This window comes from Haematobia irritans, chromosome 4 (assembly GCF_050003625.1).
Source record: "Haematobia irritans isolate KBUSLIRL chromosome 4, ASM5000362v1, whole genome shotgun sequence".
NCBI classification, from domain to species: domain Eukaryota; kingdom Metazoa; phylum Arthropoda; class Insecta; order Diptera; family Muscidae; genus Haematobia; species Haematobia irritans.
In genome coordinates this window covers 44727086-44745983 of record NC_134400.1, presented here as the reverse complement: position 1 = coordinate 44745983, position 18898 = coordinate 44727086, and the positions used below count along the sequence as shown (strand labels likewise).

At 31.6% G+C, this 18898-nt stretch overlaps 1 protein-coding gene across 5 annotated transcripts in view; it reads right to left on the bottom strand.

Annotated features, from left to right (window-relative positions):
- LOC142233491 (F-box only protein 32) overlaps positions 1-17538 on the bottom strand; it is a gene marked incomplete at its 3' end in the record, with an annotated part of 42938 nt that extends 25400 nt beyond the window's left edge. Inside the window, 2 exon segments of one of the 5 annotated variants that reach the window (XM_075304436.1) lie at positions 15164-15559; positions 17405-17538. In XM_075304436.1, coding sequence (XP_075160551.1) covers positions 15164-15267 — 104 coding nt within the window. 5 annotated transcript variants of the gene reach the window in all.
- Positions 17539-18898: the final 1360 nt, after the last annotated feature.

The window sequence follows — 18898 nt, the reverse complement described above, 5'->3', positions numbered from 1 at the left end:
ATTTTAGAAAAGTATTTGTTTGGACTGGACTGTGTAGAACATCGTTGCACTGTTTTTATATCAACATTGTTATGTCAAATATGCCTGTTTACGCTCGTTTTCTTTTATTTAGTGGTGAATAAGCACACCGTATTAGACTAAGAGATCCATTGCCCGTTTATTCAGGCCTATCAACACATCAGCTGATAGAATGTCCTATACAAATAGCCCTATTATCATGTTAAGTTGTGTTAGAATGACGTTTCTTCACCCAGAAAAAAGTGTCTTCGAAACTAAAGGAAAAAATTTTCATCAATTTAGTTTAGCCATTTTATTTCCATTAAGTTAAATTTTTGTGTGAAATAATAAAATTTACTTGTTTCAGTAAAAACATCCTAAACTGAAAGCAGTTAGTAATAGTTCATTAACTAGAGTAAGGCATGGAATTTTACTAATACTGTTTTCTTCGCTGGGCATAAGAATTTACTACAGAACAAGAAAATTGTATTCGCTGATAACAAAGCATTCGTAAAAATAAACAAAACCCGAACTAAAACCAAGTTTCCTCAAATATAGTAAAATTTTTTATAAAATGATAATTCTGACTTCCTTTATTATAGAAAGCTTATCATACATACGAATAACACTTGGCATAGAAAAATATTTTAGTTCATTCGTACTAAGAAGTATTCAATCCTTTCAAAACTTAAGGAAACATACTTGTTAGAATATAGAAAAATTTCCTATATCTCTTTTGTCTACCTGGAATTGATACCTTAGTTGGAATCGCGTTGTTATGGTATATATAATAAATAAAATATTTGTTATTTTAAATTAGTGAGAAAAATGTTAGTTTTTTGAAAATCATTAAACATAAATAACAAACAATAAGTCTATCAATATTCGTGATGGTGGACAAAGAAAGAAAACACCAACAGAATAACAACCCCTTCATTCATCAGGTAACATCACCCAGAAAAAAGTGACCCCTTCTTTAAGTTAAAATGAACTCATTGTGAAGAAAGTTGAACTTCGTATAGCGCCAAAGACATTTTTATTTGTTTGAACGATGTGATTTTCGTAGAAATTAGGAATATATTAGTTAACATTTTCCTATATTTATATACCACTATACTACAGAATGAAAAAATTTAACTAATTTGAATTCATATATGGAATGATTTTATTGAAATTTTTTCATTCATTTCGACAAATCTTACACATTTGTGGTAAAACTTTTACTTCATAATTAGAACTGCTTACCTTCGTTTTTAAATACAATTTTATTTATTTCTATAAGCAATTTTATCTTCAATAAAAGACATGTTTTATTAATATATTGAATATATTTATTAAGAATCAACAGCATCGAATCTCTTTGAAATATTAATTTATTATTCCACTATTTCCAATTTCCGTGTGATATTATCAACTGTAAAACGCACTTTTTCTTCTTCTTGTACTTTTCACTTTTAATAAGTTGCTGCCTAACCATTTTGTCCTCCTTTTACAATTTCAATACCTACAAATATAAAAAATCATAAAACATTTTTGTTGCAAAAGGTTAGCGTCACTGAATATTACCTGATAATTGAAGATTCCAAAATGAAGACAAATGAAAGGGTTGTTATTCTGCTGGTGTTTTCTTTCTTTATACACTATCACGAACATTGATAGATTTATTTAAAAAAACGAAAATTTTTCTCACTAATTTAAAATAACAAATATTTTATATATTTTATTTGTTATTTATTATATTATTTTACCATATTATTTTTTAACAATCTCTCCGCATACCAAAACAACGCGATTCCAACTAAAAAAAAACAACCGACGCGCAAATATATCGATTACACCCACGCGCAAACACATCGATTACGATGACAGGTATCGATTACAGGTAGACAATAGAAATGTAGGAAAATTTCCTATATTCTAACAAGTGTGTTTCCTTAAGTTTTGAAAGGATTGCATACTTCTTAGTACGAATGAACTAAAATATTTTTCTATGCCAAGTGTTGTTCGTACGTATGAAAAACTTTCTATTATAAAGGAAGTCGCAATTATCATTTTATAAGAAATTTTACTAATTTTGAGGAAACTTGGTTTTAGTTCGGTTTTTGTTTATTTTTACGAATGCTTTGTTATCGGTGAATAAAATTTTCTTTTTCAGTAGTAAATTCTTATACCCAGCGAAGAAAATAGTATGAGTAAAATTCCATGACTTATTCTAGTTAATGAACTAATCCTAACTGCTTACAGTTTAGGATTTTTTTACTGAAACGAGTAAATTTTATTATTTTTCACAAAAATTTACCTTAATGGAAATAAAATGGATAAACTATATTGATGAAAATTTTTTCCTTTAGTTTCGAAGGCACTTTTTTCTGGGTGATTCAGGACGATAACCTTTCGTGAAAAAATTGGTTTATGATTTTTTATATTTGAAGGCATTGAAATTGTAAAAGGAGGACAAAATCGTTATGCAGCAACTTATTAAAAGTGAAAGGTACAAGGAGAAGAAAAAAACACATTTTACAGTTGATAACATTACATGCACCCAGAAAAAAGTGACCTCTTCTTTAAGTTAAAATGAACTTATTGTGAAGAAAATTGAACTTCGTATAGCGCCAAAGACATTTTTATTTGTTTGAACGATATGATTTTCGTAGAAATTAGGTAGAATGCATTCCATATATTAGTTAACATTTTCCTATATTTATGTACCACTATACCACAGAATGAAAAAAATGTAACTGAATTGAATGCATATATGGAATGATTTTATTGAACTTTTTTCATTCATTTGGATAAATCTTACATATTTGTGGTAAACCTTTTACTACAAAATTAGAACTGCTTATCTTCGTTTTTAAATAGGATTTTATTTATTTATATAGGCAGTTTTTTCTTCAATAAAATACATGTTTTATTAATATATTAAATATATTTATTTAGAATCAACAGCATCGACAGGCCTTGAAATATTAAAACACATTTTTTCTTCTTCTAGTACCGTTCCCTTTGAATAAGTTGCTGCCTAGCAATTTTGTCCACCTTTTACAATTTCAATATAAATATATAAACAATAAACAAAAAATCCTAAACCAATTTTTTCACAAAAGGTTAGCGTCACTAAATATTACCTGATAATCGAAGATTCCAAAATGAAGTCGAATGAAGGGGTTGTTATTCTGCTGGTGTTTTCTTTTTTTATAAACCAATTTTCAAAAAACGAAAATTTTTCTCACTAATTTAAAATAACAAATATTATATTTATTTTTTAACAATCTCTCCGCATACCATAACAACGCGATTCCAACTAAAAAACAACCCACGCGCAAACATATCGATGACAGGTATCGATTACAGGTAGATAAAAGAAATGTAGGAAATTTTCCTATATTCTAATAAGTGTGTTTCCTTATGTTTTGAAAGGATTGAATACTTCGTAGTAGCAATATAAATAAATAAAATAAATAAATAAATTTATCATTATATAAGAAACTTTACTAAATTTGAGGAAACTTGGTTTTAGTTCGGGTTTTGTTTATTTTTACGAATGCTTTGTTATCAGTGAATAAAATTTTCTTTTTCTTCGCTGAAAACAGTATTAGTAAAATTACAAAAAAATTTAAAAATTAAATGGTCACGAAAACAATGTACATGGTCTTTATGTCCATGTAATGGTTTTAGATATGTCTATACGTAACCTATAAAAATACTTTTTCTCTGGAAAAAAGTAAAAAAAAAAAAATTGAATGGTCATGTACATGATTTTCCCGACCATGTAATGGTCTCAAATTCTATAATTTAAATAATAGAACATGTTTAAGAAATTCAACTTTCTTCGCAATGAATTCATTTTAACTTAAAGAAGGCGTCACTTTTTTCTGGGTGTTCGTGTCACAAATAGCTATTTATGAATTTTTACCCATTTGACCCAAACTAAGTAACAAAGTTATCGTCTCTCTTCCATTACTTGCTTATTAATCAAACCCAGCAAAACAAGAGCTTACAAAAGCGTAGTATTGATCACAAACTTGTAATCCGGAATTAGTGCAAATAAAACAAGTAAGGAAAGTCTAAAGTCGATTTATGACAAAAACCCATAAGTCTAAAAACTCAATTTTACACCTTTAAGGAGTCACAAAAACTTCTGTAGAAAAGATCTAGAAAATGTTTAATATTTAGGTGAAAGACTTTTCTATAGCTTATTTTTAGACTTTGCCAAAAATACCTAACACCCCCCGATTCAGCGAAAATTAGGAATTACCGACTTATGTTGTTTTGTCATATGATAATTTATTTACACAAACCTTATGTGGACTTATGTTGTTTTGTCAAAAGTGTCATACAAGTATTTCGATTTTATTTTACAAGATATGATAAGATATGTTGTTTTGTCAAAATTAAACTTAAAAAAGTCGCGTCTTATGTTGTTTTCACCATGCTATATCTCCCGATCTAGGGTGGATATTAAAAATCTGTAAACACAGAAAGATGCGCCTTCAAAAACTACACACGACATAAAATCTTTGAGAAATTGTCCTATCTCTGAATCGGGTGGTGCTAGGTCGTTTTGTCAAAGTCTAAAAATAAGCTATCGAAAAGGTTAATCACATAAATATTAAACATTTTCCAGATCTTTTCTACAGATGTTTTTGTGACCCCTTAAAAGTGTATTTTCGCTCTCCTGTAAAATTGAGTTTTTAGACTTATGGGGTTTGTCATAAATCCACAGATATATATGGGAGCTATATCAAAATCTGAACCGATTTGAACTAAATTCGGCACACACAGTTAGAATGTTAACTTGACTCCCTGTGAAAAATTTCACGTAAATCGGAGTAAAACTATGGCCTCAGTTGTGATATTAGTCCATATCGGGAGAAAGATATATATGGGAGCTATATCTAAATCTGAACCGATTTCAACAAAATTCGGCATGCATAGTAAGAATGTTAATTTTACTCCATGCGCAGAATTACACGTAAATCTGAGTGAAACTATGACCTCTGTGATCATATGAGTGTAAATCGGGCGAAAGATATATATGGGAGCTATATCTAAATCTGATCCGATTTGGATTTGGCATGCATATTAAGAATGTTAATTCTACTCTCTGTGCAAAATTCCACATAAATCGGAGTAAAACTCTGGCTTCTGGAGTCATATAAGTGCGAAAGATATATATGGGGGCTGTACCTAAATCTGAACCGATTTCCAAAATCAATAGGGTTCTATTGAGGCCCAAAATACATACTTGTGCCAAATTTGAAGCCGATTGGACTAAAAGTGCGATCTAGGCTTGATCACAAATATGTGTTCACAGACAGACGGACATGGCTATATAGACTCAGGAGCCCACCCTGAGCATCTGTGCCAAAGACACCATGTGTCTATCTCGTTTCCTTCTGGGTGTTGCAAACATATGCACTAACTTATAATACCCTGTTCCACAGTGTGGCGCAGGGCTTTATTTTCATTGTTTATTTTTTACTTCGTTATAAATTTTATTATTTATTTTTTTTTTTTTTTGGGATATGAAATTGCCAAAAGTGTCATTTTTCTCTTAACATAGAATGGCCAAATAGCGGATTTTTCAAGATAAAACAACTTAATTAAAAAGAACTTCACCGGAAGTGGAAAAAATGGACAGATGGTCCTGAAAAATGTTTTCCTATATTTCGTGGCGTTCTATGCATTAAATCGACAATCAAACCTTATTTCCTAGTATAAGTAGGAGAAGACAAGTACTTGATTTGACACCTCTTTCAGTTTTTTTTTCAAATTTCCCATGTTTACCTTTATATCATATATGGTTATATCAACATTTTATGAGATTACATTGTCTCTTTCCCTATTTGTGCTCTTTCATATGTATTTTCGGTTTTAGTGGGTGCAAAGCATTTTCACATGCCACGATTTACTTTAATTGCAATGTGGAAAAACATTTTCCAGTGTGATTTTTGTTTTGCGGAATTAATAGACACGATTGTAATTACTTTTACTACGAGTATCCATATAATATCCTAAATGTCATTAGCTTCCTTGTCCATACGAAAAGAAAACACATAGCATGTAGACGATAATTTTAAGTTACACATGAAGAAATTTCATACAGAGAACAGAGATGTATGAAGATATTAAGCTCAACAATTGAATCTTAAAACATCCAAAGTAGTCGGCACATTTTTGTCGAAGGCAGCTAAGTGTTTTAGCTTAGCGGAGGCGAATTAATGGCTGAGCCGATCCATTTTGGAATTAGTCTTTCTTAATTCTGTAAATTATCATAATTCTGTAAATTATCAATTATAGATTAGCGTCACTGTATGAATTCTGTTGCTGTTTTCGTTCTTTAAACACCATCACGAACATTGATAGACTTATTGTTTGTTATTTATGTTCAATAATTTTGTAAAAACGAAAAATTTTCTCACTAATTTAAAATAACAAATATTTTATTTATTATTTATTATATTGTTTTACTATATTATTATTTAACAATCTCTCCGTATACCATAACAACGAGATTCCAACTAAAAAAAACAACCCACGCGCAAACATATCGATTACATCGATGACAGGTATCGATTACAGGTAGATAAAAGAAATATAGGAAAATTTCCTATATTCTAACAAGTGTGTTTCCTTAAATTTTGAAAGGATTGAATAATTCTTAGTACGAATGAACTAAAATATTTTTCTATGCCAAGTGTTATTCGTATGTATGATAAGCTTGCTATAATTAAGGAAGTCAGAATTATCATTTTATAAGAAATTTCACTTAATTTGAGGAAACTTGGTTTTAGTTCGGTTTTTGTTTATTTTTACGAATGCTTTGTTATCAGCGAATAAAATTTTCCTGTTCTGTAGTAAATTCTTATACCCAGCGAAGGAAACAGTATAAGTAAAATTCCATGCCTTATTCTAGTTAATGATCTATTCCTAACTGCTTTCAGTTTAGGATTTTTTTACTGAAACAAGTAAATTTTATTATTTCACACAAAAATTTAACTTAATGGAAACAAAATGACTAAACTAAATTGATAAACATTTTTTCCTTTAGTTTCGAAGGCACTTTTTTCTGGGTGTAGAAGGTATAAAAGTCACCTTGTATCCTCAGATTACTCCTAATAACAAATTTATTATTCTGGGTGTATAACAATGCACTTCCATGCACAGCAATGGAATTAAGTTCAATCAAATTTTCGCTGTTACGTAGCATGTTGTAAATCAACTTTTTTTGTCGAATGATGCCTCAGCAGTGGCTTATTATTAGACATAAACATACAAAGATACTCGTATGGGATCATATGTAAGGCAATAGTTCAGTTGACGGAGCTTCATGAAAATGTGGGTTAATATTATATTTGTTCAAAGAGAAAAAGAAATGTAAACAATCACGGAATATTCACTATAAAGTGCTATAGGAAAATTAAAAACACATAAAATTTAGAAAACTTCATGAATCCCCATGTTCCGAAATTAGGAATCGCAAAATTTTCCTTTGGTCATACTTTCTTAACAATCAGTTCACTTTAATGAGAGGTTCAAATTAAATTTGTTTTGGAGACCGAGAGTATCTATCTATCTTTCCGTTAGAAGAAAAATAAGTTCTTGCGATTTGCAATTCCGAATATCGGAACATGGGGAACAATTTTAATTTAAGGTTTGAAGATTATTTCATGCAAATGTTGACGGCACTTCTTCGTTTGTAAAAAAAATTCATGGTTACATTATAAACCAAACTGAATATGTTCTACCGTGAAACAAAACACGAAATGTAATAGCTAAATAATTACCCTTTATATACGAAAATTAAAATTAAATGGGAAAGATAGATATACTAGAGCATCGGTACATCTCCAGGGATAGGTCCGTCAGTGGAAATTTGCCTAATTTCCCTTAGGGAAAGAAATGCAGAAAAATATTACCAAAATATTCCCAATTAAAAAGTTGAATAGAGTTGAAAACTTTTTCAATTAAAAATTTATACTATTATCCTTTTAATCAATTACGGATATTTATTTGAATTAAAAATGTATTTAAAGCAATCAACTTTTAAATCAAAGCAACAAGCAACATCAAATAAAAATTTAATTGAATCAATTAAAAACTTAATTGAAATGAACGAATGAAATCAATTAATTTTTATACCCAATTAAAGGGACCCACCGTGGTGCAATGGTTAGCATGACCGCCTTGCATACACAAGGTCGTGGGTTCGATTCCTGCTTCGACCGAACACCAAAAAGTTTTTCAGCTGTGGATTATCCCACCTCAGTAATGCTGGTGACATATCTGAGGGGTTTAAAGCTTCTCTAAGTGGTTTCACTGAGAAACGCCGTTCGGACTCGGCTATAAAAAGGAGGTCCCTTGTCATTGAGCTTAACATGGGCAGCACTCAGTGATAAGAGAGAAGTTCACCAATGTGGTATCACAATGGACTGAATAGTCTAAGTGAGCCTGATACATCGGGCTGCCACCTAACCTAACCTATGCCCAATTAAAACTGTGATTGATACTGTCGCTTATGAAGACATTTCAATTAAAAAATTAATTGGATCAATTAATTTTGTGATTGTGTGCAATAAGAACGACAACCCAGCAAGCATATTGGCAAGCTGGCATAAATTAGAGTTTTGAGCGTCGTTGAGAATTTGCTTGCAAATGCAAGTGTTTTGCAAACGTTGTTTACATTTTGTTTGTAAATGTAAGTGTTTTGGAACGTCATTGACAATTTGCTTGTAAATGCAAGTGTTTTGCAAACTTTGTTTACAGTTTGCTCGCAAATGTAAGTGTTTTGGGAACGTCGTTTACAGTTTTCTTGTAAATGCAATTGTTTTATAAAATAAAATAAAACTTGTCATTCTTGGCGTTGAAAATTGTGGCAAAAAGTTGTACATGAATATGTATTTTGAGCTGTTGAATTCGAAAAAATGTTTAAAAATGTTTTATGGAACAGTTTTTGAAATATCCCGTTATTTTTAAATGTTCGCTCTTTCTTCACTAAATGCAATATATCTCGAGTTATAACCAAACCATTTAAAAAAAATTGTTTTTGACAAAGTTATAAGCAATTGAGTGAACGAATCCGATGGCAAATCATGCAAATATGAGCCAATCACCCACACAAAAATTTCTCTCGGCCACAGAGAAATGCATTTTTGTGTGGGTGAGTGGCTCATATTTGAATATTTTCACATCATTCAATTGCTTATAACTTTGCCATTTTTCGGTCGTTTTTCTTCTAGTTGGTCTTATTACTTACGTTAGATTATCATCTATATGACCATGAAGAGAAAAATTTTTTTTAATAGTTTATACTTTTCTGGCGGAAAAGGTCCATTGTAATATACGATTTTTTTTTGAAAATTTTGACTTTTCGCATTGATATTTGAACCACTTAACTTATCACAGATCCAACTACACACGATTATTCGTCATCTTATTACCTTTACCAACAACGTTATAATCGGACATTTCTACCTCGAGATATATTGTGTTTAGTGAAAAAAGAGCGAAAATTTAAAAATACGGGATATTTCAAAAACTGTTCCATAAAAAAATTTTTTTAAATGTTTTCGAATTCAGCAGATCAAAATACATAAGAAAAGTTGATTTTCATCAAGTGTACTTGATTTTTTTGTAAACTAGTGTAATTTGGATATTTAGGACCATGGAAAAAAGTTTGCAAAGTTTTCGCAAAATTATCCAAAGAAAATTTCGTTTGTGTGCCAATAGAGTTTATCCCCGTATTTCAAATAAAGGGTGATTCTTTTGAGGTTAGGATTTTCATGCATTAGTATTTGACAGATCACGTGGGATTTCAGACATGGTGTCAAAGAGAAAGATGCTCAGTATGCTTTGACATTTCATCATGAATAGACTTACTAACGAGCAACGCTTGCAAATCATTGAATTTTATTACCAAAATCAGTGGCAGAAAATCCGCTTTTCTATCGACAAATTTTGTTCAGCGATGAGGCTCATTTCTGGTTGAATGGCTACGTAAATAAGCAAAATTGCCGCATTTGGAGTGAAGAGCAACCAGAAGCCGTTCAAGAACTGCCCATGCATCCCGAAAAATGCACTGTTTGGTGTGGTTTGTACGCTGGTGGAATCATTGGACCGTATTTTTTCAAAGATGCTGTTGGACGCAACGTTACGGTGAATGGCGATCGCTATCGTTCGATGCTAACAAACTTTTTGTTGCCAAAAATGGAAGAACTGAACTTGGTTGACATGTGGTTTCAACAAGATGGCGCTACATGCCACACAGCTCGCGATTCTATGGCCATTTTGAGGGAAAACTTCGGAGAACAATTCATCTCAAGAAATGGACCGGTAAGTTGGCCACCAAGATCATGCGATTTGACGCCTTTAGACTATTTTTTGTGGGGCTACGTCAAGTCTAAAGTCTACAGAAATAAGCCAGCAACTATTCCAGCTTTGGAAGACAACATTTCCGAAGAAATTCGGGCTATTCCGGCCGAAATGCTCGAAAAAGTTGCCCAAAATTGGACTTTCCGAATGGATCACCTAAGACGCAGCCGCGGTCAACATTTAAATGAAATTATCTTCAAAAAGTAAATGTCATGGACCAATCTAACGTTTCAAATAAAGAACCGATGAGATTTTGCAAATTTTATGCGTTTTTTTAAAAAAAAAAGTTATCAAGCTCTTAACAAATCACCCTTTAGGAAGCAAAATGTAAAAGTCGATAATAACATATCACGAAAAGAACATTGTTTGATATAAACGAAATGGACTGTGCTTTTGGATCAAAAATTATTTTTTTATTGCAAAAATAAAAGTTTTGTAACAAAAAAAAAATTTGGTGATAAAAGTTTGAAATTTTCGAAGAACTTCAAAAAACCCTAAGAAAAGAAATATGTTTTCGGTGCACGTTTTCCAAAATCAAAAGTATGTATTTTATATAAAAACAGAAAATTAGTTTTTCAGATAGTTATGTCTGCATGTTGTTATTTTATAATTCTATTATAGTTAGTAAATTTTTGTATTACACATTCTGAGTAAGTCATTGTCAATTTTAGCATTAAAACAACTTGAGTTATTTACTAAAAATTTGTTCCACATTTGCTATGGAGTGTGGAAGAACCATGATTTTGTTGTACACATTTTTTTAATTTATTTCAATATTTTCTAAAATTTGGGAAATTAAAAAAAAATTCTAACGGAGCTAATATCGTAATTTTCGAGGAAAAATTAAAAATCGGCATTTTCTATTTTTTGAGGAAAAACGTCAACAAAATTCCGATAAAACAGCAGCACTGACGGGTATCAAGAACTTCACTTGAGTTATTAAGAGAGCTTAAAGAACACACAGAAATTTAGTAAACTGTTTAATGGGAAAATGAACTACTTCGTTTAAAAATTTAACTGTCCAATTTGTACTCTATTTTTTGAGATTCCCATAATCTGTTGTCATTATAAACACACCCAGCAAAAACTAGGTAACCACATCTCATTACAATTGACATTACCAGGAGTAAAGCTGTCAATACACGTTGCATTACATTGCGGCGAGTTATAATGACTAACTTGTAATGACAAAAATAAATACTTCTCGGTAATTTTCGAATTGTTATTCTCAAATTTTTAGGCAGTTGTAGTTAACGAATTAATAAAATAGAATAAATGATGGTACCATTAGGTATAATTATTCACATAATCGAGCACTTACATAAAAAATCAAGAAGAATATGTAATGTAACGGTAATTCTGAAAATTTTTCCGTTAAGTAATTTTTATCACAAATATTTCATAATAATTGTGTTTAATGACATTATCATATTATGTTTTAAATAAATGCTTTCTTATACCTCATTCACATTACACTTCCAAAATGCGCTTAAACTAAATTTCAAATGCCATTTGCCTTATAAAAAAGAGACTTAAAATACACTTTAAGAAGATTTTGAACCTTATTGGCTATTGGATATATTATAACGTAATTCATGAATCCAACTCCCTTAAACAACCTACATTTATTTCTGTTTTAAGTGTGAAATTAATTTGCGTGTAATGTTATTGAGATTATTTATTCGATTTTTTATACCGACCACCATAGAATGGTGACGGGGGTATAATAAGTTTGTCATTCCGTTTGTAACACATCGAAATATCGATTTCCGACTATATAAAGTATATATATTCTTGATCAGGGAGAAATTCTAAGACGATATAACGATGTCCGTCTGTCCGTCAGTCTGTCTGTCTGTCTGTCTGTCTGTTGTAATCACGCCACAGTCTTCAATAATGAAGCAATCGTGCTGAAATTTTGCACAAATTCGTCTTTTGTCTGCAGGCAGGTCAGGTTCGAAGATGGGCTATATCGGTCCAGGTTTTGATATAGTCCCCATATAAACCGACCTCCCGATTTGGGGTCTTGGGCTTATAGAAATCGTAGTTTTTATCCAATTTGCCTGAAATTGGAAATCTAGAGGTATTGTAGGACCACAAATACGTGTGCCAAAAATTGTGAGTATCGATCCATATTTTGGTATAGCCCCCATATAGACCGATCTCCCGATTTTACTTCTTGGGCTTATAGAAACTGCAGTTTTTATCCAATTTGCCTGAAATTTGAAATCTAGAGGTATTTTATGACCATAAAGAGGTGTGCCAAAAATGGTGAGTATCGGTCCATGTTTTGGTATAGCCCCCATATAGACCGATCTCCCGATTTTACTTCTTCGGCTTATACAAACCGCAGTTTTTATCCAATTTATCTGAATTTGGAAATCGAGAGGTACTTTAGAACCGTAAAGAGGTGTGCCAAAAATGGTGAGCATCGGTCCATGTTTTGGTATGGTGCCCATATAAACCGACCTCCCGATTTGGGGTCTTGGGCTTATAGAAACCGTAGTTTTTATCCAATTTGCCTGAAATTGGAAATCTAGATGTATTTTAGGACCATAAATAGGTGTGCCGAAAATGGTGAGTATCGGTCCATATTTTGGGAGCCACCGTGGTGCAATGGTTAACATGCCCGCCTTGCATACACAAGGTCGTGGGTTCGATTCCTGCTACGACCGAACACCAAAAAGTTTTTCAGCGATGGATTATCCTACCTCAGTAATGCTGGTGACATTTCTGAGGGTTTCAAAGCTTCTCTAAGTGGTTTCACTGGAATGTGGAACGCCCTTCGGACTCGGCTATAAAAAGGAGGTCCCTTGTCATTGAGCTTAACATGGAATCGGGCAGCACTCAGTGATAAGAGAGAAGTTCACCACTGTGGTATCACAATGGACTGAATAGTCTAAGTGAGCCTGATACATCGGGCTGCCACATAACCTAACCTAACCTAACCATCGGTCCATATTTTGGTATAGCCCCCATATAGACCGATCTCCCGATTTTACTTCTTGGGCTTGTAGAAACCGCAGTTTTTATTCAATTTACCTGAAATTGGAAATCTAGAGGTATTGTAGGACCACAAATACGTGTGCCAAAAATTGTGAGTATCGGTCCATGTTTTGGTATGATTCCCATATAAAACGACCTCCCGATTTGGGGTCTTGGGCTTATAGAAACCGTAGTTTTTATCAAATTTGTCTGAAATTGGAAATCTAGAGGTATTTTAGGACCATAAAGAGATGTGCCGAAATGGTCAGTATCGGTCCATATTTTGGTATAGCCCCCATATAGACGGATTTCCCGATTTTACTTCTTGGGCTTCTAGAATCCGAAGTTTTTATCCTATTTGCCTGAAATTGGAAATCTTGAGGTATTTTCGGGCCATAAAGAGGTGTGCCGAAAACGGTGAGTATCGCTCCATATTTTAGTATAGCCCCCATAAGAACGATCTCCCGATTTAACTCCTTGGGCTTCTAGAAACCGTAGTTTTTATCTGATTTGCCTGAAATTGTAAATATTCTGGTATTTTAGGCTCACAAAAACGTGTATTGGATTAAGTTTTTATCGGTCCATTTGGTAATGCATCCATATAGACCGATTTCACTTCTTGAGGGTGTAGAAGACCAACTGATCATGAAAATTGCTTGAAACTCAATATAAAATTTCCAAATTTTACCTTTCGGGTGAAAATCTACAGATTTAAGATTTCAAATCAAGACGTTATTTTATAATTTTCTTGCACACTTACGAGAGATGTTGATGATTCCTCTAAAACTCAAACAAAAATGGTTCTTATAAATCCAGAATCTGATATAGTCCTCATAGGTGAAATCTTTAAATTTATCTTCCGGAAATGTCCTCAAGCCCTCCTGAAATTTCAAAGGAAACCCTAATATTTGGTTCATGGTGGTGAGTATTTAAAATTCGGCCCGGCCGAACTTACTGCTGTATATACTTGTTTATTTATACAATATTCGTTTCTATTCAAGTAGTTCTTCTATTACAGCATCACTCGCCATATTTTGATCATTGTAATCGGCGATAGAAATCAATATTTTCGAGATTTGGTTGCCTGAGACAATAAGTGGCTATTTTGCAAGCTTTGGTGTATCTACGAATAAGTCATTACATATTAGGTGACTATATGTTTTAAACGCACTACTTATTTTATGACCGAAAGTATGCCTGGGGAGAAGTACTTTCCTTCTAGGACATGCGTATGTAAATGTAATCCGAAGCGATGCCAATTAATAAGTGGTTATTAATTTTTAAATAGGCTTACCTACAAGATTACCGGGTAATGAGAGTTTTTGCTGGGCAATTTAATGGCATTTGTGGATATTTTAACTACCATTTACAAAATTGTTCTTACTTATAGAAGAAAAAATAACTAAATTCAGAGACTTAATATATTTCTTACTATTTTGGAGAATTGTACAAACTGTTTTTTCTGTTTTAGTTAGCATTGAACTTCTTTGTATGGTCATTGAAATTTATATAAACGTATAGTTCATTAAATTTTTGGTAAAGAAAATGTCATACGCTTAAGACCTGTGATGCCATAACTTTATTCCCTTATGAATGTAACTTAATTATAAGTGTAAGCATGAAATAAATAGATTAATAAGTTTAAAAAATCACAAAAATAAACAAACAAAAACAAAATAAATTATTTGCAATAAAAATAACTTAATTTTATCATCAATTTAACCACAGACTTTTTTGTGCACTGTATTATCGTCATAAAAATGACAAATATCTTATGGACACTATCACATAGATATATAAAACTTACCGTTTTCTTTTACCGCATTCGAGCACCTTTAGTCTTTCCCAACCTTCATCGGTTTTTACCCAGGCTTCACCTGGCGACCGCCAATCTTTTGAAATGAATGGCATGATTAAAAAAAACGCTGCTTTTTAGCTGCCTTTGGTTTTGTTTGTCAGTGGCGTTGTAATGTTTATCACTTCTCTTCTTCTTAAGATTCGTTTGTTTTAGTTTTGTTTGACTTGTGTTCGGAGAACTTGAGTGGCTTATTTTTCTTAATTAATACGTATTTTCCAATTCATAAAACAAAAAAATTTAACAGTAGTTTTTATGAATTTTAAATGTTTTTGGCCTTCTCTTTTTTAATATTTAGGACGGTTGAGCACTCAGTTGCAGTGTATATAGTATATATTTGTCTTGTAACTAAAAGTATGTATTTTGAAATATTGATAGAAATTTAGAAAATGTATATACATTTTAAATAAAGAAGCTGGTAGTTTTATACCAGATTCATATTACGACGGAAATTTGATATTTGAAATCTTACTTTGGTATGAAAAGGGAGAGAATATATAATCTAAAATTTTGATTTTATTTTCTTCGCCTATTTCAAGGTGCTACAAAACTTTCCCCACTGCACGCAAAGAAAAAAAACGTTTGGAAAACGTGTACCGAAAACGTTTTTCTTTTGTTAGAGTTTTTTGAATTGCTTCGAAAATTTTATACTTTTATCACCAAAAAAATTCGTTTGTTATAAAATTTTTATTTTTTTAATAAAAAAAGTTATTTTTGAAACAACAACACAGTCCATTTCGTTTATATCAAACACTGTTCTTTTCTGACTTTAGGTCTTTAATAAGACACATTTTACAGTTCAAAATTTAATATAGCACAATGTAATGTTGAACATTTTTTCGGAATCTTCCGAAAATATCTGAAATATATTGAAAAAAAAAAACAAAAGCAAAAAAAAAACTTTGGTCGAAGCAGGGATCGAACCCACGACCCTTGGCATGAGAGTCGGACGTAGCTACCACTGCTCCACGGTGCCAAACTAAATGTTTGTTTCTGTTAAATAAACTTTGTTTATTCGGTTCGTGGGCGCCGCAAGCTATGCTATATAAATATAACTTATATGGATATTTATCTATTGATGACCATAACTGGTACATAGCTCAGTGGTTAGTGTGTTGGCTTACAAAGTGCATGGTCCGCGGTTCGATTCTCCGTCCAGGCGAAAGGTAAAAAAAATTTAAAAATTTATAAAATCGTATAATTTCTTCTACATTGTTGGTATTACAGGAAAAGGTGTTAAGAACTAAAAATCCTCGTGGATGTGAGAAAGATGTGAGGGACAATGCAATTAGCAAGAAAATAATGTTTTTTTTTGAGCTAGTCTTTATGAAATTGTTTTTACATCCTGGAAAAGAATAAACGTTTATCACAAAAAGTATATACTTTTCTTCCAAATACACTTCCTTACAGCGAAAAGCAAATGAGAAACGAACTTTGTTTGTCTAAAATTTCGTTTGGGAGGAAAGAATTATTTTTTTGCGTGTGTATCGCCCCATTGTCTATGCAATCTTTATTTTGTTTATAAATAACCCCCATATGCCCATATTGGGGATAGACAGCTGATTTCTGCAATTACGACGTTTGTATTGTATTGTGTTGTTGTTTATATCTCCCTTCTATTTACATTGTATTCTTGCTCTCTACCAACCCATATGTATCTTGTATCTACGGCTATTATGAGAAAAAAACTCAACTTGAAATTGTTGTTGTTTGTATGGATTTTGGTTTACTATTGTTTTTGTTATGAAGTGCAATATATACACAAGATATTGTTGGCTCTCTCACTATCCGCTGTTGAATTTGTTTGGAACTTTAATTGCACACTCTTTTTCTTTGTATATAATTGTCTTCTCTATATATAGATATGTATGTATTTATGTTTGCATGTTCCTGTTATTGTTATTAGAAAGGAAAATTGAATTACAAAAGCCTATTGCAAACATGGCCCAAACATGAAATATTAATGGGAACATTTGCCATTGCCTAAAATATCTATAAACGAATCCAAGAAATATGGATTTTTTTGTTTTTCTCTTCGCAATAACTTATAACAAAGAAATCCAATTTGCCAACGCGTAAAACGGCACGAAACTTTTTTGAATAAAAACGTCCTTTACCAAATCACTTGGATAACGCAAATTTTTTATTTCCGTTTGCATAAAATACAGTCTGTGAAAATTATTACTTTTTTACAATTTAACACTTTTTTCCATATTTTGTATATTTGAGTGAGATAGAAAGAGAAACAATTCAAACAAAGTTGCTTGTTTTCCGTTATATATTTTATTTAACGTTCTCTCGCGACGAGTCACTAAAGTGAACTGAAAGTTTGTTGCGAACCGAACTAAACAAACAAATAACGATAGTATGAAATGTTGCAGCAACATTCAATTACTCCTAACTAATTAAATAGTGGAAACGTAACGTATCAGACAATTTGAGATAATCGGAAGAGAGTTTTGGTATGCACCTAGGGTACCAGTGTGGCCATTTTAGCATTTTTGCAGCTAGGTTTGGCGTTTATTTTTTGTATTGTAACCCACCAGAAACTCTCATTACCCGGTAATCTTGTTGGTAAGTATATTTAAAAATTAATAACCACTTATTAATTGGCATCGCTCCGGATTACATTTACATACGCATGTCCTAGTAGGAAAGTACTTCAACCCAGGCTTACCTTCGGCCACGAAATAAGTAGTGCTTTTAAAGCATATAATCACCTAATATGTAATAACTTATTTGTAGATATACCAAAGTTTGAAAAATAACTACTTATTGTCTCAGGTAACCAAATCTCGCAAATAATGACGTTTCTCGCCGATTACGATGGTTCGAAATATGTCGAGTAATGCTGTTGTATGGACACTATTTGAATAGAAACGAATATTTTATAAATTAAAAAAAAAGCAAAAATGTTAATATATTCATATAAATAATATAAGACGCAATAATTTATTATTATCAATATAGTTATTAATGTACACACAAAAAAAAAATTTCAGATTCAATCACGAAATTAATTGATCCAATTGTTTAATTTAAATGTCTTCAATCAGAGGAATGATAGTATCAATTAAAAAATTAATTGATACTATTAATTTTTGTTTCAATTAAAAAATTTGTTGAATCAATTACATTTTTAATTGAATATTAAATTAAATAAATAAATTAATACTACGTTCGCACTAGGCACGAAATCTCTCTATTTAGAACTCAAATCTCTTTACAAATCTCAAGTGTTCGGACTGGCCAGCTGTTTGTAAATATATCAAACCCGTATGTGTACACGCACAAAGATTATAAATTGTAGGAAGATAGGAAATTAGCTACTGAGGAGATCGAACCGTTTACCAGATTAGTTTAATACTCGAACCAAACGCGTATACGACAAGTATTGACATAGCATTAAAATGCAAATAAAAAGAAATTAAGAGCACGAAATAAATTTCCATAAAGGGGAAAATATAATTTTTTTTGTTGTTGCCTAAAATTTAACATTGTTTCATTAAGAAAGTTAAATTTTTCATTTAAAAAATAAAAACGAAAAGCAACTAAAAGATTACAAACATGTATTGAACTAACATGGTAAATGCAACATTTGGTATGACGCAAGCCAATTTCCTATCTTCTTCAAATCTATAATCTTTGTACACGCACACACACACATTCATCTACAAGAAATATTGG